The 23,588-nt window shown below is 37.7% G+C and overlaps 1 protein-coding gene across 6 annotated transcripts; it reads left to right on the top strand.

Annotated features, from left to right (window-relative positions):
- The first annotated feature begins 88 nt into the window (after positions 1-88).
- Positions 89-22,914, top strand: LOC122016109 (glycerol-3-phosphate dehydrogenase SDP6, mitochondrial-like). 6 transcript variants are annotated; one of them, XM_042573299.1, is made up of 10 exons: positions 91-380; positions 680-859; positions 15,058-15,258; positions 15,337-16,421; positions 16,806-17,279; positions 17,953-18,284; positions 19,502-19,662; positions 21,199-21,457; positions 22,326-22,623; positions 22,691-22,914. In XM_042573299.1, exons 4-10 carry the CDS (start codon positions 15,869-15,871, stop codon positions 22,693-22,695), a joined length of 2,082 nt encoding a protein of 693 aa, XP_042429233.1. In that variant the 5' UTR covers positions 91-380; positions 680-859; positions 15,058-15,258; positions 15,337-15,868; the 3' UTR covers positions 22,696-22,914. The 6 variants fall into 6 exon arrangements, with proteins under 6 accessions (XP_042429238.1, XP_042429233.1, XP_042429234.1 ...); XM_042573300.1 differs by having other exon boundaries at positions 15,356-16,421; XM_042573301.1 differs by having other exon boundaries at positions 734-859.
- Positions 22,915-23,588: the final 674 nt, after the last annotated feature.

Raw genomic sequence — 23,588 nt, forward strand, 5'->3', positions numbered from 1 at the left:
AATTTGCTTTTGATTTAGTTGCTTCATTGCTTTTGAGCAACTTTTTAAGACTTCAGTGCCTTTTGGGTTGCGCAGATTGATCGAGGCTATATCTCTCCGCAGTTTGTCACAAATCCTGAAAAACTGCTTGTTGAGTTTGAGAATGCCAAAGTTCTTGTGATTGATCAAAAAATTTCAACAATAAAGGAAATCAGACCTCTGTTGGAAAAGACCACTCAATTGAGAGTTCCTCCTCATTATCACAGAGGATGCCACTGGTGAGGCTTTAGCAACTCTGGTCGTGAATAAGCTTCGAGGTATTCTGAACGATGCTGCAATCAAAGCTCCTGGATTTGGCGAAAGAAGAAAGGCTCTTCTTCAAGATATTGCCATTGTTACAGGTATTCTTAATTTGCTTGTTCAAGTCGCTATTTGTAAGTTTCTTTTTCATTTAGGTTATTGCAATTATAAGGTTACACAAGTTCAATGAACATATTTTAGGAACAAAAATCTTTGTGACTGAGTGAATTACCAATGAATTTAGTCTTTCATATCTGATCAAATTGACTAATTTCCAGTCGCTTTCATTATTTAATGCACTGTTTATTGGTCTGGATGTTCTTATGTTTTGTGATTTAACAATCAGAAAATCAAAAAGATTGAAACATAACGGTGGATCTGCTGCTTGTTAAACTTGCAGACAACTATGCCTTAAAGGCCATTGATTAACATTTTCATGTTAGGGGAGTTCCAGGCAAAAGATCTTGGTTTGTTGATGGAGAATGTTTCAGTAGAACAACTTGGTACAGCAAGGAAGATCACAATCTTGCAGAACTCGACTACCTTGATCGCCGAGGCTGCATCCAAGGATGAGATCCAGGTTTGGATAGCCCAATTAAAGAACTCGCAGAGACAGACTCTATTTATGATTCTGAGAAGCTAGCGGAGGATTGCTAATCTACGATAGAATCTGTCTATCTTGTAGAGTTCATTTGAAAAACTTTAAGCAAATCCAGGAACAAATAGAGGCTTTGAAATTTGAAAATCACAAGATTAATAAAGTCCTAGAAAACCCGACTCAGGAAGTGTTAGAAAGCAAGCCTTTAACTGAAAAACAATTAAAAGAAGTTATCATTAAGATAACAGAACGGCCTAAACACATAGAAGAATAAGCCGTACGCCTTTCTGAGGAGCTAAAAGAAAAACTAAGCAAGGTTGAAAAATTACTACATAAAGTAGAAGCTTGGGTTTCTGCATGAGCCATATAAACACTCAGGCTACAAACTCCTATAAAGAAGCCTTGCAAGCAACAGAAGGAATTGAATCTCCAGCCCTTGGTTTTTGCAGACCATCTGATTTTAAAGGAAGTATTAGTAGCAATATTTGTACTATTAAACAGGCTAATACGCAGATACAACTTCTAGTTACTATACTAGAAAAACTTGAGAGTCTGGAGGAAAGAATAAAGAAAATTGAAGGAAAGACAATTCCCCAACAACAACCTTTGCCTGAAGCAATAATACAGAGTCTGACTGAAAAAATAAAGGTTCTATCTATACAAGAGAAGTCTAAAGAAGAAAAAGGGAAGTTAAGGGTCTTCACAAATCCTTTCACAATTCTCAAAGAAGAAAAGGCTAAGCTAAAGAAATGACTTCTCGAGCATCAAATCCTCCTGTTACAACTCTTACAAGAACAAGAACTGAGGAGACACCATTATTTGAAGATCAAGTTAGAGAATACCGCCAGAATCAAAGACGTCGGTATAATGCGCAAAGAAGCCTTCAAAGAATAACCCGAAGAATTACTGGAGGGGTATTCAACAATTCTCTTGAACAACAGATGGACCCACAAGTACAGTTAAGGCTTTCAATACAGGAGAGAACATCCATAGTCCCTGCAGAAGTGCTTTATCATTCCAGAAGAGATGATGCACACCACAGGGTATATATGCATAGATCAGAGGAAGCCATGCTTGTTACAAGTAATCAAGTTGGCAGAGCCTTCATCCAACCTGATAGCTTTAATCAGTTACAAAGAAGCGGAATGCGATTCCTTCATATGGGAGTTATTCAGGTACGAATCCAAATTCTTCACAGACAGGAAGAAGGAACATTGGCTCTTATTGTCTTCCGCAACAATCGATGGCAAGGTGATCAAGCTATATTTGCTACAATGGAAGTGTATCTTACCCATGGAAGCCAACTGGTATATGTTATACCTGACACTATGTTAACTATTGCTGATTTCTATCAAAATATTCAAGTGTCCATTTTAGCAAGAGGATATGAAAATTGGAAAAATGGGGAAGCCAATTTACTAATCACTAGAGGACTAGTAGGAAGATTATCAAATACTCCTAATGTAGGTTTTGCGTACAATATACAAAATGTAGTTGACTATCTTGCAAGCCATGGAGTCAGAGCTCTTCCTGGTAGAAGATATAATACCAGAGATGTCCAAGGACATAACTGGATCATACGACAGTCAACTGTAAGCATACTTATGCAGCCTACGGAGGTAAATACCCGGAATATTCTAGATGGCAGTGTTTCATTGCAATTTGATACTTATCAAGCAGCAACCTCATCATCTCAAATAAAATATAATGCTAAAGATGAAGAAGTTCCATCTGATGAGGAAGAAATTACTAATCATATAATTGCAGTACTCACTGAAGCAGAAAAAGGGGATGAAGAATTATTGGTGAGAAGGATATCGGCCTCAGCCGTATTACCAGTAAGAAGAAGTCATGGGACAGCAGGGTATGACCTGTCAATAGACTATGCAAAGAATATAGCCCCTAACGAAAGAAGATTATTAACAACAGGGATATGCATTCAAGTCCCTGAAGGTTTATATGCACGCATAGCTCCCCGATCCAGTGCAGCACTAAGAGGCATTATTATTATGGGAGGTGTTATTGATACTGATTACAAAGGGGAGATCAAAATACTGCATACAATACCACTAATGAAGACATCTACCTTGAAGAACAGGAATGTATAGCGCAGCTTATTCTGGAGCATATTGCCACACCTCAAGTTAGAGAAGTCGAAACATTGTAACAAACAGCTAGAGGAGATCAAGGCTTTCGGTCTACAACCATACAGGTCTGTTCTAAATATAAAGCAAATCCTCAATGTATTGGTTGTTATTATTGCTGCAGTGATGAAGAATGTGCACAAGAATATGATTTCTATGTTGCCAAAGAAAACACCCTGAAGATGAAAGGCAAAGCCATTCAGATTACAAATGAAGGAAAGCTAGATACCTTAAGCAGAAAGGCAAGGGATTATCGTGTTACCCAGCATAAATTTTATGAGGAAGAAGCTTATCTAAACCTTATTGAAGGACCACCAACAATGGCTTCATCCTTAGCTCAAACAGCACGAATGCTACAGGATTCGCGAGAATACCGAAGGCGATTACAACAAAAACTGGATGAAGAGTCACCACCAACAAATTTCTTGTGTATGTTAACTGACTCTGATGATGATTATCTCAACTATCTGCAGTATTTGGCTTTACAGGATACAGCCACATCCAGCTCCATTATGACTACAGAGGAATTTACCAATCCCTTCGCGGAAGGTGGTGAGGGAATTGACGGTAATCATCATGATGACCATATTATTGCTACAACTACAAATGATGAATGAATCTCGGATTATCCACAATTACAGCAGCTTCAAGAGACTATTTATTCACAAGAAGCGGCTTCAAACTATCAACCCCTGTTGATACCACTATGAACCCTGTCGGGTATCCACCGAATAGACAAGCCAAGGAAGAGCCTGTAAGCTTAACACAACCACCAAGAGAACCCAGAGGAACATTTAAAAGAAAAGAAACCTCAGAATGGTGGAACCTACCAACTGCTCATCAACAGACAGGTGCTATCCTAACATTGCCAACTCAATTAAATCGAGTTGAAGATGTTTTCCTAAGGTGGGAAGCTATAACCAAGAATGTCGTTGCCCTTCAAAATTTCACGGATACACAAGATAAAGCTAACTTTATTGAAAATCTACTCGGGAAATCAGAAAGGCTCACCTGGATACAATGGCGTATGACCTACCCAAATGAATATCAAGAGCTAATTAATGCAAGTGAAGGGAGAAATGAGACTCAAAATATAATTTCCCAAATAAGAAGGATATTCCTTCTTGAAGATCCATTTCAAGGGTCAACTGATATGCAAAACAGAGATAGAAAGATTGAAGCAAGAAATAGCAAGAATAGAGTCTCTTGCGGAACATCAGCAAAATATCCTCCAGCAAGAATTTAATGAAGAAAAGGAGAAGATCATAGCAAGTGCTGATAAGCTGGAAGTTGATACTGAAAATGAAGAACTCCGTTTAAAAAATGATGCCTTAGAATTAAAAAATTCAAACCTTAAAAGGAGACTTCAAAAGATTAATGAAGAAGCACTTGGAGAACATGAGGAAGATGAAGAAATAAATGTTTTTATTGATTCTGGAAGGGAGAAGGTATTTTCAGTGGAAGAAGCACAACAACCTAGGGTGAAGAGTAATGGATTATTTAATCTCACAGTTGAGCTAGACATCCCAGGAATTGATAAATTCAAAGTCAATGCAATTTTAGATACGGGGGCAACAACTTGTTGTATCGATCAGGTATCCATACCTCCTTCAGCTATTGAAGATAACACTTTTATTGTGAATTTCAGTGAAATTAATTCAAAGACTACAGCCAATAAGAAGCTGAAGTATGGAGCCATGCGAATAAGGGAACATTGCTTTCGGATACCGTACACATATGCATTCCCCCTTACTCTTGGAGGTAACATAACTATGATTTTGGGATGTAACTTTATCAGGGTAATGTATGGAGGAGTCAGAATTGAAGGAGATGAAGTAACATTCTACAAGAATGTGACAACAATCAAAACTCAGCAGACAGTTCCTATAGTCCCTTCAATTGAAGAATTAGAGCTAGAAGAAGAAAAATATAACCAAATTCAAGAACAGGTATGCACATGGAATCCCAGTCAAGGTTTGAAGAATTTTATCAAAGAACTAACTGATATGGGATATATTGGGGATGATCCTATGAAATATTGGGCTTCTAACAAGATACTTTGCAGATTAGATTTAAAGAATCCTGATCTTGTTGTTGAAGACAGACCTTTCAAACATGTGACACCTAAAATGCAAGACTCCTTTCCAAAGCATGTAAGTGCATTATTAAAACTGAATGTTATAAGGGCCAGTAGTAGCAAGCACAGGACAACTGCAATTATAGTATACTCTGGCACTACTGTTGATCCGCAGACAGGACAAGAAAAGAGGGGTAAAGAACGTATGGTATTCAATTACAAGAGACTCAACGACAATACCCATAAAGATCAGTATAGTTTGCCTGACATAAATACAATTATTCAGAGGGTTGGAAGAAGTAAAATTTATTCCAAATTTGATTTGAAAAGTGGCTTCCATCAAGTTGCAATGAGTCCGGAATCCATCCCATGGACAGCTTTCTGGGTACCGGATGGACTCTATGAATGGTTGGTTATGCCATTTGGTCTAAAAAATGCCCCTGCCGTCTTCCAACGAAAAATGGACTTCTGTTTTAAAGGTACTGAAAAGTTTATAGCAGTATATATTGATGATATTTTGATTTTCTCATAAAATGAAGAGGAACATCAAGATCATCTCAAGGTACTTTTGAATATTTGCAAGAAAAATGGACTTTTACTCAGTCCCACAAAAATGAAGATTGGAAGTCCTACAGTGGAATTCTTAGGAGCAACAATTGGGCAATCTAAAAAAAACTCCAACCTCATATTATTTCAAAGGTTGCGGATTTTAAAGAAGAAGAATTAAAGACAATAAAGGGACTAAGGTCATGGTTGGACCTTCTCAATTATGCTCGTGCCTATATCCCTAACCTAGGGAAAATGCTTGGCCCTTTGTATTCCAAAACATCACCAACAAGGGAAAGAAGAATGAATTCCGAGGACTGGTCCTTGGTCAGGCAAATAAAGAAAATAGTCCAAAACCTTCCAGAACTCAACATCCCCCCAGTATCATGCTATGTTATTATTGAGGCAGTTGGATGCATGGAAGGATGGGGAGGAATTCTTAAATGGAAACCTCACAAATTTGACCCCAAAACATCTGAGCTGATTAGTGCTTATGCTAGTGGCAAATTCTCTCCTCCAAAATCAACCATTGATGCTGAGATACATACAGTAATGAACAACCTCAACAATTTCAAAATATATTATCTTGACAAGGAGGAGGTTTTAATAAGAACTGATTGTCAGGCAATTATCAGTTTCTTTAATAAATCAGCCCAGAATAAACCTTCTAGGGTCCGATGGGTGGCATTCACTGACTTCATTACTGGGCTAGGGATTGATGTTCAATTCCAGTATATTGAAGGTAAAGATAATACCCTTGCTGACGCCCTATCTCGATTTGTTTGCTCTATTACAGGACCATGGACGCCTCAAGAAAAAGACTGTTCAGTCTTAGCTCAAGTGGAGGAAGCATTAATACAGCTGATGAAGAAGCTCGATACCAAGGCATCCCAACACCTGAAGGACCTTATCAACTGCTGGACCAATATGAAGAACTCAGCAGAGGCAAAAGCCCAAAGATCTTTGGGCCACAAGAAAAAGATCTCAGAGCCCATCTTGAAGACATTGAGTGGACGACATCACGCCACATCCTCAACAGCATATGGGAACTCAAGCTCATCAATGATGCCAAGAAAGCAGATTTTGAATATCGAGGACAACTCAGAGGTGGCCTCTACTTTAAAGATTCCCTCCCGGAAGTGACAAAAGCTGAAGATGAATTATTGGATCTCTTTATTAAAGTTCAGAACATCTTGCAACGTGTAAGAGACACACCACTATAAAGAAGCATGGTGGACCTCAAAATCCAAAAACCCAGATATCCAAATCTTACTCTTTAAAGATATTTTGGACTGAGTCTTGGGGAGCCGTCCATCTATCCTAAGAGATAAGAATGATTTTAGCTTTCTCTTAAATAATTGAACTAGCCTGAGCTGTAAAAGGACTAGCCTTAGTTGTAAAGGGTACGAAAAGAAAGAGATAAGGATATCTGTGAATGACGATGGGGCCCCCTTTGAGCACCCGATTCACCTATCCAACTCTCTATACTTTTCTATATAAACCCTTCCTTAGCTCATTGCTGGACACACACCGCATCTCGGTACAAGTCCAACTCTGAGAAGCTTGTAAGTTTGTAATTTCCTTTCTATTCAATTTCAGTCCTGTAAGTTTGTAAGTTTTTAATCTCTCTTTTGATACATTATCTGAAGTTGTTTAGAAACTATTCTATTACCACGCTTTTTGGTATCAGAGCTAAATCTTATGGCTGATTAAACCTTTAATTCAAGGTGTTCAGGGGAGTAGTTGTTAAGATTTTGTTCCATCCTATAATTTCCACAGGCATTAACGGATATCTTTCTTTAAAATCTAGGCTTGATGAATTGTAACTGTTGATCAGTTATAGTTAAGTCTAGAGGCATGTTTAGCGAATTGCAACTGTTGACTAGTTATAGCAAACACATGAACTGATATAGTATACAATCAACTTTAAAATCTAGGCTTGATAAAAATTAGTTGTAAATGTCCAGAAGGTGGGAAGAACAAATACAGGAATGATATACTAAATAAAAGCGTGGTAATAGAATAGTTTCTAAACAACTTCAGATAATGTATCAAAAGAGAGATTAAAAACTTACAGGACTGAAATTGCTTAGAAAGGAAATTACAAACTTACAAGCTTCTCAGAGTTGGACTTGTACCGAGATGCGGTGTGTCCAGCAATGAGCTAAGGAAGGGTTTATATAGAAAAGTATAGAGAGTTGGATAGGTGAATCGGGTGCTCAAAGGGGGCCTCATCGTCATTCACGGGTATCCTTATCTCTTTCTTTTCGTACCCTTTACAACTAAGGCTAGTCCTTTTACAGCTCAGGCTAGTTCAATTATTTAAGAGAAAACTAAAGTCATTCTTATCTCTTTGGATAGATGGACGACTCCCCGAGGTTCAGTCCAAAATATCTTTAAAGAGTAAGATTTGGATATCTGGGCTTTTGGATTTTGAGGTCCACCATGCTTCTTTACGGTGGTGCGTCTCTTACACGTTGCAAGATGTTCTGAACTTTAATAAAGAGATCCAATAATTCATCTCCAGCTTTTGTCACTTCCGGGAGGGAATCTTTAAAGTAGAGGCCACCTCTGAGTTGTCCTCGATATTCAAAATCTGCTTTCTTGGCATCATTGATGAGCTTGAGTTCCCATATGCTGTTGAGGATGTGGCGTGATGCCGTCCACTCAATGTCTTCAAGATGGGCTCTGAGATCTTTTTCTTGTGGCCCAAAGATCCTTGGGCTTTTGCCTCTGCTGAGTTCTTCATATTGGTCCAGCAGTTGATAAGGTCCTTCAGGTGTTGGGATGCCTTGGTATCGGGCTTCTTCTTCAGCTGTATTAATGCTTCCTCCACTTGAGCTAAGACTGAACAGTCTTTTTCTTGAGGCGTCCATGGTCCTGTAATAGAGCAAACAAGTCGAGATAGGGTGTCAGCAAGGGTATTATCTTTACCTTCAATATGCTGGAATTGAACATCAATCCCTAGCCCAGTAATGAAGTCAGTGAATGCCACCCATCGGACCCTAGAAGGTTTATTCTGGGCTGATTTATTAAAGAAACTGATAATTGCCTGACAATCAGTTCTTATTAAAACCTCCTCCTTGTCAAGATAATATATTTTGAAATTGTTGAGGTTGTTCATTACTGTATGTATCTCAGCATCAATGGTTGATTTTGGAGGAGAGAATTTGCCACTAGCATAAGCACTAATCAGCTCAGATGTTTTGGGGTCAAATTTGTGAGGTTTCCATTTAAGAATTCCTCCCTATCCTTCCATGCATCCATCTGCCTCAATAATAACATAGCATGATACTGGGGGGATGTTGAGTTCTGGAAGGTTTTGGACTATTTTCTTTATTTGCCTGACCAAGGACCAGTCCTCGGAATTCATTCTTCTTTCCCTTGTTGGTGATGTTTTGGAATACAAAGGGCCAAGCATTTTCCCTAGGTTAGGGATATAGGCACGAGCATAATTGAGAAGGTCCAACCATGACCTTAGTCCCTTTGTTGTCTTTAATTCTTCTTCTTTAAAATCCGCAACCTTTGAAATAATATGAGGTTGGAGCTTTTTTTTAGATTGCCCAATTGTTGCTCCTAAGAATTCCACTGTAGGACTTCCAATCTTCATTTTTGTGGGACTGAGTATAAGTTCATTTTTCTTGCAAATATTCAAAAGTACCTTGAGATGATCTTGATGTTCTTCTTCATTTTCTGAGAAAATCAAAATATCATTAATATATACTGCTATAAACTTTTCAGTACCTTTAAAACAGAAGTCCATTTTTCGTTGGAAGACGGCAGGGGCATTTTTTAGACCAAATGGCATAACCAACCATTCATAGAGTCCATCCGGTACCCAGAAAGCTGTCCATGGGATGGATTCTGGACTCATTGCAACTTGATGGAAGCCACTTTTCAAATCAAATTTGGAATAAATTTTACTTCTTCCAACCCTCTGAATAATTGTATTTATGTCAGGCAGACTATACTGATCTTTATGGGTATTGTCGTTGAGTCTCTTGTAATTGAATACCATACGTTCTTTACCCCTCTTTTCTTGTCCTGTCTGCGGATCAACAGTAGTGCCAGAGTATACTATAATTGCAGTTGTCCTGTGCTTGCTACTACTGGGCCTTATAACCTTCAGTTTTAATAATGCACTTACATGCTTTTGAAAGGAGTCTTGCATTTTAGGTGTTACATGTTTGAGGGGTCTGTCTTCAACAACAAGATCAGGATTCTTTAAATCTAATCTGCAAAGTATCTTGTTAGAAGCCCAATATTTCATAGGATCATCCCCAATATATCCCATATCAGTTAGTTCTTTGATAAAATTCTTCAAACCTTGACTGGGATTCCATGTGCATACCTGTTCTTGAATTTGGTTATATTCTTCTTCTTCTAACTCTAATTCTTCAATTGAAAAAGCTATAGGAACTGTCTGCTGAGTTTTGATTGTTGTCACATTCTTGTAGAATGTTACTTCATCTTCTTTAATTCTGACTCCTCCATACATTGTCCTGATAAAGTTACATCCTAAAATCATAGTTATGTTACCTCCAAGAGTAAGGGGGAATGCATATGTGTACGGTATCCGAAAGCAATGTTCCCCTATTCGCATGGCTCCATACTTCAGCTTCTTATTGGCTGTAGTCTTTGAATTAATTCCACTGAAATTCACAATAAAAGTGTTATCTTCAATAGCTGAAGGAGGTATGGATACCTGATCGATGCAACAAGTTGTTGCCCCCGTATATAAAATTGCATTGACATTGAATTTATCAATTCCTGGGATGTCTAGCTCAACTGTGAGATTAAATAATCCATTACTCTTCACCCTGGGTTGTTGTGCTTCTTCCACTGAAAATACCTTCTCCCTTCCAGAATCAATAAAAACATTTATTTCTTCATCTTCCTCATGTTCTCCAAGTGCTTCTTCATTAATCTTTTGAAGTCTCCTTTTAAGGTCTGAATTTTTATAATTCTAAGGCATCATTTTTTAAACGGAGTTCTTCATTTTCAGTATTAACTTCTAGCTTATCAGCACTTGCTATTCTAATGATCTTCTCCTTTTCTTCATTAAATTCTTGCTGGAGGATATTTTGCTGATGTTCCGCAAGAGACTCTATTCTTGATATTTCTTGCTTCAATCTTTCTATATCTGTTTTAGCCCATGCTATGTAGTTTTGCTGTTCCTGTATTAGATTATTTGGAATAAAGGGTATAGGAACAGACCTTTCAACAGGGATTGTCATATCAAAGTAGTTCCTGGTGCACATCCCACAAGACGTGATATGGCATAAGCTGTAATGCATCCTGTGTTTCTTCATGGTCTCCCTTTTACAACAGGTACACCTTAAGTATGAAGTATTTATTTCTCCATTGATTTCCCAGACATGATTACAATCATGTTGAGCTTTTGGTATTTTTACTATTGGTTGTCATCCCCCAGTCTTTCCTATCATATTTGAATTGGTGTTTTCGATAAAAATTCAAAGGAATTCTGAGTTATGGATAGAATTAACCTGATGATCCTCGCCTTCTGATATACTGTATATAACATCTGATTGATCTTCACCTTCATTAACAGAAAGAATTTCATAGTCATCTGATAATTCTAGTCCTTCAAATAGGGCTACTCTTTTTACATTTTTGTATTCCTTTGGGCAATCTCGCGCAAAATGTCCTTCTTCTCCACAAAGGAAGCATTTGCATTTCTTGTTTTTATCAGATGTTTCTTCTTTTCAATTCGTGCATGAGATTGATGAGGTTTACCTTTGTATGTAGTAGATTTTCTGATTCCATACTTCCTTTTTGAATCTTGGTAATAGCTTGGAATAGGAATTTGACTGCAAAAGGTTAAATCTTTAAGAGATTTACTGAAAGTCGCCTTTTTGCATTCTTCATCCAAATATTTGTATGTAAATACCACCCGAGGATGAACTCCCATAGTATTCCCTTGATATTTATCTTCAAATGTAGCTTTTATTCTTCTTCCAAGATCTACAGGTAGTTTTAACCAGAATTTTTCTGACAGTTCTGGTCCAGTGAATAATCTTCCTGTTTTTGCAGCAAGATTCATGTATTCATTCATAAATGGAATTAAATCTTTTACCTGCGAACAGGAGAGTCGCTCCAAATCTCTATATGCTCTGTCTTGCATATCAGTTGACCCTTGAAATAGATCTTCAAGAAGGAATATCCTTCTTATTTGGGAAATTATATTTTGAGTTCGATTTCTCCCTTCACTTGCATTAATTAGCTCTTGATATTCATTTGGGTAGGTCATACGCCATTGTATCCAGGTGAGCCTTTCTGATTCCCCGAGTAGATTTTCAATAAAGTCAACTTTATCTTGTGTATCCGTGAAATTTTGAAGGGCAACGACATTCTTGGTTATAGCTTCCCACCTTAGGAAAACATCTTCAACTCGATTTAATTGAGTTGGCAATGTTAGGATAGCACCTGTCTGTTGATGAGCAGTTGGTAGGTTCCACCATTCTGAGGTTTCTTTTCTTTTAAAGGTTCCTCTGGGTTCTCTTGGTGGTTGTGTTAAGCTTACAGGCTCTTCCTTGGCTTGTCTATTCGGTGGATACCCGACAGGGTTCATAGTGGTATCAACAGGGGGCTGATAGTTTGAAGCCGCTTCTTGTGAATAAATAGTCTCTTGAAGCTGCTGTAATTGTGGATAATCCGAGATCCATTCATCATTTGTAGTTGTAGCAATAATATGGTCATCATGATGATTACCGTCAATTCCCTCACCACCTTCCGCGAAGGGATTGGTAAATTCCTCTGTAGTCATAATGGAGCTGGATGTGGCTGTATCCTGTAAAGCCAAATACTGCAGATAATTGAGATAATCATCATCAGAGTCAGTTAACATACACAAGAAATTTGTTGGTGGTGACTCTTCATCCAGTTTTTGTTGTAATCGCCTTCGGTATTCTCGCGAATCCTGTAGCATTCGTGCTGTTTGAGCTAAGGATGAAGCCATTGTTGGTGGTCCTTCAATAAGGTTTAGATAAGCTTCTTCCTCATAAAATTTATGCTGGGTAACACGATAATCCCTTGCCTTTCTGCTTAAGGTATCTAGCCTTCCTTCATTTGTAATCTGAATGGCTTTGCCTTTCATCTTCAGGGTGTTTTCTTTGGCAACATAGAAGTCATATTCTTGTGCACATTCTTCATCACTGCAGCAATAATAACAACCAATACATTGAGGACTTGCTTTATATTTAGAATAGACCTGTATGGTTGTAGACCCAAAGCCTTGATCTCCTCTAGCTGTTTGTTGCAATGTTTCGACATCTCTAACTTGAGGTGTGGTAATATGCTCCAGAATAAGCTGCGCTATACATTCCTGTTCTTCAAGGTAGATGTCTTCATTAGTGGTATTGTATGCAGTATTTTGATCTCCCCTTTGTAATCAGTATCAATAACACCTCCCATAATAATAATGTCTCTTAGTGCTGCACTGGATCGGGGAGCTATGCGTGCATATAAACCTTCAGGGACTTGAATGCATATCCCTGTTGTTAATAATCTTCTTTCGTTAGGGGCTATATTCTTTGCATAGTCTATTGACAGGTCATACCCTGCTGCCCCATGACTTCTTCTTACTGGTAACACGGTTGAGGCCGATATCCTTCTCACCAATAATTCTTCATCCCCTTTTTCTGCTTCAGTGAGTACTGCAATTATATGATTAGTAATTTCTTCCTCATCAGATGGAACTTCTTCATCTTTAGCATTATATTTTATTTGAGATGATGAGGTTGCTGCTTGATAAGTATAAAATTGCAATGAAACACTGCCATCTAGAAGATTCCGGATATTTACCTCTGTAGACTGCATAGGTATGCTTACAGTTGACTGTCGTATGATCCAGTTATGTCCTTGGACATCTCTGGTATTATATCTTCTGCCAGGAAGAGCTCTGACTTGCAAGATAGTCAACTACATTTTGTATATTGTACGCAAAACCTACATTGGAAGTATTTGATAATCTTCCTATTAGTAAATTGGCTTCCCCATTTCTCCAATTTTCATATCCTCTTGTTAAAATAGACACTTGAATATTTTGATAGAAATCGGCAATAGTTAACATAGTGTCAGGTATAACATATACCAGTTGGCTTCCATGGGTAAGATCCACTTCCATTGTAGCAATTATAGTTTGATCACCTTGCCATCGATTGTCGCGGAAGACAATAAGAGCCAATGTTCCTTCTTCCTGTCTGTGAAGAATTTGGATTCGTACCTGAATAACTCCCATATGAAGGAATAACATTCCGCTTCTTTGTAACTGATTAAAGCATTCCGCTTCTTTGTAACTGATTAAAGCTTTCAGGTTGGATGAAGGCTCTGTCAACTTGATTACTTGTAACAAGCATGACTTCCTCTGATCTATGCATATATAACCTGTGGTGTGCATCATCTCTTCTGGAATGATAAAGCACTTCTGCAGGGACTATGGATGATCTCTCCTGCATTGAAAGCCTTAGTTGTACTTGTGGGTCCATCTGTTGTTCAAGAGAATTGTTGAATACCCCTCCAGTAATTCTTCGGGTTATTCTTTGCGCATTATACCGACGTCTTTGATTCTGGCGGTATTCTCTAACTTGATCTTCAAATAATGGTGTCTCCTCAGTTCTTGTTCTTGTAAGAGTTGTAACAGGAGGATTTGATGCTCGAGAAGTCATTTCTTTAGCTTAGCCTTTTCTTCTTTGAGAATTGTGAAAGGATCTGTGAAGACCCTTAACTTCCCTTTTTCTTCTTTAGGCTTCTCTTGTATAGATAGAACCTTTATTTTTTCAGTCAGACTCTGTATTATTGCTTCAGGCAAAGGTTGTTGTTGGGGAATTGTCTTTCCCTCAATTTTCTTTATTCTTTCCTCCAGGCTCTCAAGTTTTTCTAGTATAGTAACTAGAAGTTGTATCTGCGTATTAGCCTGTTTAATAGTACAAATATTGCTACTAATACCTCCTTTAAAATCAGATGGTCTGCAAAAACCAAGGACTGGAGATTCAATTTCTTCTGTTGTTTGCAAGGCTTCTTTATAGGAGTTTGTAGCCTGAGTGTTTATATGGCTCATGCAGAAACCCAAGCTTCTACCTTATGTAGTAATTTTTCAACCTTGCTTAGTTTTTCTTTTAGCTCCTCAGAAAGGCGTACGGCTTGTTCTTCTATGTGTTTAGGCCGTTCTGTTATCTTAATGATAATTTCTTTTAATTGTTTTTCACTTAAAGGCTTGCTTTCTAGCACTTTCTGAGTCAGGTTTTCTAGGGCTTTATTAATCTTGTGATTTTCAAATTTCAAAGCCTCTATTTGTTCTTGGATTTACTTAAAGTTTTTCAAATGAACTCTACAAGATAGACAGATTCTATCGTAGATTATTGATATATTGTGAGCTAACTCTCTTTTCGTAGGCTGGGAATCGGCCACTGAAACAGAGCTTGAATATCTCAAGCTGAGAATAGAAGACGCCTAGAATGCCACAGTTGCTGCTATAGAGGAGGGTATTGTTCCTGGTGGAGGCGCCGCCGTGGTTCACCTCCACTTTTGTGGCTGCCATCGAAGACGAGATTGAAGATGCCAATGAGCATATCGGTGCCGACATTGTTCAAAAGGTACAGCCAGACATTATCAATTCAGACAAGTTGTGCATCAATTTACAACTCTGCTATCTAATTTATACAATCTAACAGGCGCTTGTATCGCCGGCAGCCTTGATTGGCCACAATGCAGGTGTGGAAGGAGAGGTGGCGGTCGAGAACATCAAGGACCGCGAGTGGGAGATTGGTGACAATGCTATGACTGATAGGTATGGACCCAGCTTAGGTGACAAGATGCGGCCTGCAAAATGCTTGTCGGTGGCCGGAATGTTGTTTATGACGCAGGCCGGAATGGTGTTGAGGCCGGAATGGCGTTGACGCAGGCAATCGTGGTAGACAAGCCGAAGCCAAAGGCTCCTGTGTCTGAGCCAGCCGAAGGAAGTCTCATGGTTTAACCATTGTTATGTGACTTCGATACTCCAAGCAACTCGGCAGTTGACACTTTAGCGCACATGAATCCTTAACCACGTTTCCAAGAACAGTGATTCAGTTTACGCTAATTAATATTGATTCGATTCAAAAATTTTTCATTAACTATTACAATCTTAGTGTAGGGTGAATGATTTGAATCACAATTAGTAATTTTAATTTAATTTAACATGTTAATAAACTCTTTTGAATTTGGATGTATCATTTGGTAAATATTCTGCATGCGGATCCGGTATCAGGATCCGGTTCGCCTCGGTTTGTGCCAGTATCGATTTATTCCAATAAAGCTTGCCTCCGACGACTGCCTCCGTCGCTCCCACGATTCCACTGGAGCAGGGTCTCCAGACTTTCCGTCTCCGATCCTTCTCTCTGCATCCTAAACATGGCGGCCGCTTCTCGCTTTAAGGGACTCGGAGCAGTCCTCGCTGCCTCGGGGGCGTCCTGGGCGGCCGTTGCTCTCGTGCAGCCACCGACGGCCTCCGCCTCCGAACGCGGCCCCTCTGGGATCGATTTCGCCCGACGAAAGATCGCCGATCCCTTCGCCGTAGTCCCGCCAAGGGAGGTCCAGGAGTCGGCCCTCATCGGGACCAGCCCCATCAATCCGCTCGATGTCCTCGTGATCGGCGGTGGGGCTACCGGCTGCGGCGTCGCGCTGGATGCCGCCACCCGAGGGCTTCGCGTGGGTCTCGTCGAGAGGGAGGATTTCTCGTCGGGGTCGTCTTCGAGGTCCACTAAATTAGTACACGGAGGTTAGTGGTTTTCAATCCCCCCGCCTTTTTTTTTTTTTTTTTTTTGGCTTTTTCTTTATTTCAATGAACAATCGGATACTATTTTTTGGTAACTGCGTGTTGTTGAGATAAGCCAGTATTCCCACTTTCTCTTTTGTTTTTTCACTTTATTATATTATAGCAAAGGAGTTGGATTTCCCATCCACATGCACCAAAAGCTTCTTAGGTACTATATGCTAGCATCCAAGATAAAGGTCCTATGGCATTTTTCAATTAAATTAACCTTTGGTTGCAAATGGATGAAAGTGTGATTAGGTGTTGTTGCTGTACGACCCTCATACATTTTAATGGTACATCTAAATTGTTAGTGGCTTTCAGTCTTACTTGTTGATAATTACTTGTCAGGTGTACGATATTTGGAAAAAGCTGTGTTCAATCTTGACTATGGGCAGTTGAAATTGGTTTTCCATGCACTAAGGGAGCGTAAGCAGGTCATTGATAACGCCCCACATTTATGCCAAGCATTGCCCTGCATGACACCTTGTTTTGAGTGGTTTGAGACTGTATATTATTGGATGGGACTAAAATTATATGATCTTGTTGCTGGCCGAAGGATGCTACATCTCTCACGGTATTATTCTGCAAATGAATCAGCTGAACTTTTTCCAACACTGGCCAAGAAAGGTCACAAGGGAAGCTTGAAAGGAACTGTTGTGTATTATGATGGGCAAATGAACGATTCACGGTTGAATGTAGGACTAGCTTGTACTGCTGCATTAGTCGGTGCTGCTGTTCTTAATCATGCAGAAGTAGTATCCTTGATTAAGGATGAAGTCGGTGAGCGAGTAGTTGGTGCACGAATTCGCAATCAGTTGTCAGGTATGTCTAAGCAAGTTCATTTTCCTCTTTTCTTTTTCTTTTTAAAAATGATTTCCACGTTTAACTTTAAATATGGAACCAGGAAAATGATCACAAAATTGAACCATCAAACTAGCTTTTGTGCATTAATGGGTATTGTAGTTAGATGAAATATACTTCTGAATCTTGTTGTGCAGATGATTATAGATGCAGCAGAGCTATTTAACTGTCTTTTTGGCTAAGTTTGCTTAGATGCTCCAGTAGTAGCCCCCATGTCATTCTAACAAGCTCTATTAAAGAAAACATCCTGATTTCCTCAGCCAAGAGCTATTCCTATTGGCAGAATCAGGACCATATTACTAAATCACTGGATAAGCTCATTTACATCATTGCATACTGAATTGGCTGAGAAAATAACACATAATGGACTTCTTTTCTACTCTCAACATATATTGCATCAACTCTACAATGCTTTTGTCATGGCAATGCTGCTTAGCATAGACTGACAATTTTGAAGTAATTCTCGACAATTGCAAAGTTTATGCTTGAATGAGATATGAATTAATTTTATGATTTATGTGGATCTATATAATATTGTTCTTGATCAACACTAAGGAAACTATCTTTTTTTTTTTTTTTTTTTTTTTTTTTTGTAAATTTGTTATGCTCCTTAACAAATATGAACATTCATCAGGCAAAGAGTTTGATACATATGCAAAAGTTATTATAAATGCCGCTGGACCCTTTTGTGACAGCATAAGAAAAATGGCCAATAAAGATGCACCAGCAATGATATGTCCAAGTAGTGGTGTCCACATAATACTTCCTGATTATTATTCTCCTGAGGGAATGGGACTAATTGTTCCCAAAACAAAAGATGGACGGGTTGTTTTTATGTTGCCTTGGTTGGGAAAGACACTTGCTGGAACTACAGATTCTAGCACTGCCATTACAATGCTCCCAGAGCCACATGAAGATGAAATACAATTTATATTGGATGCCATTTCTGACTACCTTAATGTTCAGGTTTGCACAATGCTCACTTCGTATCTATAATCTTCAGTTTAATTAGGTTTTTCTTGCATATTCTTCTACCTGTACATTCATCGTTAATTATAGTTTTAATACTTTTGGTCTCATAATAAACCAAGTATCACTTCATTCGGATATAGATATTACAATAAGTTAACAGTAGCATTAAATCTTTCCTCTAAGACAGCTGAGAAGAAATATCAATCACTAAGGCACACTCATTGTCAATTCTTTTTAGTTTTCCCATGTAATCACCTCATATAAATTTGTTTCACCGCTCTAATTAGTCCAGAAAATACTTATTATTTGTAGGTTATATTACCAAGAAGCATGCCAATATCCTCTTTGTGATAATTTCCTGAGGTGGCAGTTATTAGAAATATGAATCCTTGAACTAATCGAGAATAAAAAATGCCGATGGTTGTTATTTTGATTCATTGTTTCATTCTAATAAAAATTTCTGGAAAAGTATCATAAGAACTAATTCTTTACAAATTATATAGGAAAGCAATTATCTTTAGTTATGTTAGCCTTCTAGAAAATAAGATGCATCCTATTTCTAAATTGATTCATTATTTAAGAAATTTATGCTTGGATGGGAACATAGGGTCATGATTGAATGGGAGTAAAAATCAAAACTGAGAAGATTGATATTCTACTGAATGCATTAAGGATTCTTCCACAAAAATGCATAAGCAAATTGAACAATAGATTCCTTTTGATACTCTTTTTTTCCTAGAATAGGGCCTGTGGTCATTTAATGACTAAGAAGTAAGAACTTTTGGGAATTTTTAATTTGAAACTCGGTGTCTACATTTATTACTAACTAGTTCCATTTTGAGAAAACTTACCATAGAAATAAATTACAATGTGGGGAAGAGGAAGAAGAGGGATGCATGGAATTCGTAAACTAAGGAAAGGATGCATGGAATTCGTAGACTAAGGAAAAGTAGCAGATGGTTGAACTATCTTTAGAAAACATGTTAGTTAGCTTATTATCTTATTCAACTTGGATGCGTTGATAACATCATTAAAACTTGATTCATAATATGCTGAAACTCTGGTTGATGGAGAGACAAATTTAGAAAAGGAAGTGTAATATATGTATTATACATAACTATTCATTGTGGTCATTCCATTAAATCAGCAAATGTATATAGAACCATTAGAAAAGTTACAGATTTTGATTCATAATCTGGTTAAAACATCAGGTTAGACGTTCAGATGTGCATTCTGCATGGAGTGGTATTCGACCATTGGCCATTGATCCATCAGCAAAAAACACTGAGAGTATATCCAGAGATCATGTCATCTTTGTGGATCATCCTGGTTTTATAACTATAACAGGTGGAAAGTGGACTACATACCGAAGGTAACCTTCATTGCAAGTAAATCTCTGAATAAATTTCTCTCTATTTCACTTCTATAATGCCATACTAAACAAGCAACAGACAAAAATAACTTCTGTAATTTCGTCTGAATGTTATTTTACCTGATTTTAACTGGAAAAATTAATGGCACTGCAGAAAGTTGACTACACATTGAAGCTACCCTTTATTATCAAATCCTAGTAAATCAATAATAAATTTCCCTCAACGTAATTTTTAGACGCCATGCTTTGTGATCAATGGACAAAAGTCTTTTGTAATTTCATTGATTTTGATTTTATTTGGGAAAACATTTTAAGATGTGCAACCATGCTAATCTTTAATTACTCAACTGCCTGAATTGGAATGATCATCTGAAATACTTAATATTTGTCAACATCGGTTTGTTTTGCATCATACCATGATCAGTTTCAGAAATATAGCCATTTGATTCCATGATATACTGCTTTAGTTGATCTACAACATCAGCAAGCAGTGAGTGTCAACTATTTGCGGCTTGCCCAACAAGTCTTATCCTGCCATTTAATTCTAGCAAAACTATATCATCCTCCACACTAACCTAGATTCTCCTCAGTTGGTGATAGCAACTCTAATAATAATTGTTATTCCATTGACACTATTTACAGTAATCATATTACTCAGTTGTAACCAATTTACCTGCCAGCACATACAGAACTAGTAAACATTGGTTGCATTATCACAATACATTCATGAGGTTCCATTGTCTGTTCTCCATAATCCTTAAGGCTGTTATTACTTTGGATTAGAGAAGGGAGAGGTAAAAGAGGGGAAGGAAAGGAAAATAAGGGACTATCCTGTTCTGATCCTCCTTCCCTGCCAAATCCATCTTCTTTTATCCCTTCTTGAAAACCACAAGACCACATCTTATAAGCTTTAACAAACACCACATCAGACATCTATAGCCAACATCTTCTACCTCCATGTCGCCACTTCTGGCCTCAGGATCGCGTATCACCCTCAATTCCCTCAATATGAAAAGGCAGTGCCAATGCTTGTCACTTTGTGGTTGTGGACCAATGCTCTGATGTTCACATCTGATATCACCAATGACGATCACCACATTTGGTTGTGGATACGAAGTCATGGTCTTTTTTGCTCATTGGGTGACTCTTTCCGTTGTCATTTCCACTTATATTTGAGGAAGCAAAATTGACTAGAAGGAAAGGTGCATCTGATTCCCTCGTAATTGGATTCCTTACTTCCAAGTAATCATAGCCTAATACTCGCTTAAAATAGCCAAAAAAAAAATTACGCACTTTACTTATGGGTTAGGATTAATGAAAGATGACTTTAGGAGACAAAACTATAGAAAAGATTGCTTGTACATTAGCATATTATTGTGTAATTCAATAACTAGAGTCAAATGGGTGAAGTTGAGTTTATACCAACAGTTATATGTTTTACTTGTTTTCATTGCATTCTGGAGTTTATGTAGAGTGTTTGTGGTAGATTTGTTTACAATTTCTTTATACTTAATAAAATTTTCTTGTTAATACCAGCATGGCTGAAGATGCAGTTAATGCAGCAATAGAGGCAGGCAAGTTGAAACCTTCCAATGGTTGTGTGACCGATCACCTCCGTATTGCCGGTGGAGATGGATGGGATCCAGTGTCATTCACTATACTTGCTCAACAGTATGTACGAATGAAAAAAACACACAGCGGCAAAATTATTCCTGGGGTGATGGATAGTGCTGTTTCCAAGCATTTATCCCATGCATATGGTACTCTTGCTGAACGAGTAGCTACTATTGCTCAGGTAAGACTCGAGCATAGTCATTTTTTTTTTGTCACAATACAAAGTGAGTTTCACAGACTAACTGATTTCCAGTTTCCATTTTGGCTTTTTATTGCATTACATAGATGCTGGGAGTTTCCAACTATTTTAGCTTATGAATATTGATGCTCCCGTCGATCCAAATTTCCTTATGAGATATAAAATAACTCTGCTGCAGTTACTTATTCTTTTCTCTACATTAATTTCGAGTACCAATAACATTAAAAAAAAAAGATGATGCTTGATAACCTTTCCTTGGATTCTGTAGCACTGGAAGATTCAAGCACAAGCATTTGAAAACATCATCCTGCATTTAGAGCTTTCTAAGAATGTATTTTTCCAAGGACAGTAAGGATAAAGAGCATGTTTTATAACATCCCCTTCTCAACTTATGTGGGTTGTAGATATCTGAACTTTTTTTTTTTAAATTGCTCGCAGAACCCATAAATATCTTGAGCGGTATCATGTCAATTGAAAAGGTTTGCATTTTGTTTTCAGTTTTTTTTTGTATGTTACTGTCTGTGCTACGACGTCATTGATGAATATCTTGGCTGATCATGTGGAATTGCTGCTTTGCTAGCAATTTTAATAGAGATTTGATAAGATGCTATAGCAGTTTAACTCTTCATCTGCCTCTTCCAACCCATGTGGCGAAATTCGGAGTGGACACTTGAATTCTTATTAAAATTCGTAGAAATAGTTGTTCACATAGATTCACATTCATTGTAGATGCTTGTACTTGAGTCTAATTCCTAGGAAACCTCAGTGATGTTTATGGTCATTGTTTTAGTGCGGTATCTACTTGGTCCAACTGCTTCACATGCATTCTCCCTTTGTGTTCTTTTGACAGAATGAGAACTTGGGGAAACGACTAGCCCATGGATACCCCTTCCTAGAAGCTGAGGTTGCATATTGTGCTCGGAACGAGTATTGCGAATCAGCTGTTGACTTCATCGCTCGAAGGTCTAGACTTGCTTTTCTTGACACTGATGCAGCAGGTCGAGCATTGCCCCGTGTAATAGAGATTCTGTCTGCCGAGCACAAGTGGGACAGAGCCAGACAAAGGCTAGAGTTGCGAAAGGGCAAGGAATTTTTGGAAACATTCAAATCATCAAAAAATGCACAGTTTCGTGATGGAAAACACACAGGTGAGAGAACTATCTCTTCCATTTTCTTTCTGAAATGAACTCCGAAATTGCTCCCATCGTTTGGCAGGTTGATGAACCCTATTTTTAGGAACAGCAATTGCGCCGGATGTCTATGAACGAGATTCAACATAATGATTCCATCATACCCCAAGTAACAAGGACAAACTAATTTTAGCTGAAAAATTGAATGTTTATCTGTTACATTACCTGTACCGATAATAGGATTTTTCTGTATTTGCTCTGCCAAAGCTAAGATCATAAACATCGAATAACAGGAATTGATTTTTACAACTTTCTGTTCATTGTCATACCAGTTCCATATTTATGAATGAACCATGTTTTGAAGCTCCAATTCTGAAGTCCATATTGCCAATTATAGTATCTGGTCTTCCGAAATTTTATGGTATTATATGTTTTGGCTTAATGAGTTTGGTATAGCACATTTTTAAAATGCTCCCCGGGTTAGTAGTTTTTTTTTTCAAACGCCTTTTAAAATTTTTATTAATGTTAAAAATGTAATTCTATTTTTTTTTTATCTAGGTGAAATTGTGAAAAGTTTACTTTTCTAAATGGAGCTCAAATACAATTTTTTTTAAAAATTTATTTTTTATTTTAATAAATAAAATTTTCAAGTTTTCAAGTTTTCATGTGTTTTATTTCCTCTAACTTGTTAGATGAGAATATTTTTTTTAATCATTTAAAAGTATTTTTCTTCTATTTTTAAAAGTGATTTGAGTGATTTTTTTTTTCTATTTTAGAAAAAAGTATGGGAGTATTTTTTTTTTTAAGATCAACATGAAAAAGGCGGGTTTTTAATTTTTTTTGCTTGCGTCCTATTTTCCTTTTTAATGGTATATTTATCTTTTTTCTTTATTATTATTATTATTATTATTATTTTCTATTTAAATTTTAAATTAGTCTGACTAGTTGTTGTTCATCCCTTAACGACTGATTAGAGGGGGTGA

Source organism: Zingiber officinale, chromosome 8B (genome assembly GCF_018446385.1).
Source record: "Zingiber officinale cultivar Zhangliang chromosome 8B, Zo_v1.1, whole genome shotgun sequence".
Lineage (NCBI taxonomy): Eukaryota > Viridiplantae > Streptophyta > Magnoliopsida > Zingiberales > Zingiberaceae > Zingiber > Zingiber officinale.

Excerpts from the sequence above, each read along its gene's own strand:
- LOC122016109 (XM_042573299.1), top strand. The coding sequence starts at position 15,869 with ATGTATCATTTGGTAAATATTCTGCATGCGGATCCGGTATCAGGATCC. Across the intron at positions 17,280-17,952 it reads AATTCGCAATCAGTTGTCAG|GCAAAGAGTTTGATACATAT; the intron begins GTATGTCTAAGC and ends AACATTCATCAG. Across the intron at positions 21,458-22,325 it reads GAGTAGCTACTATTGCTCAG|AATGAGAACTTGGGGAAACG; the intron begins GTAAGACTCGAG and ends TTCTTTTGACAG.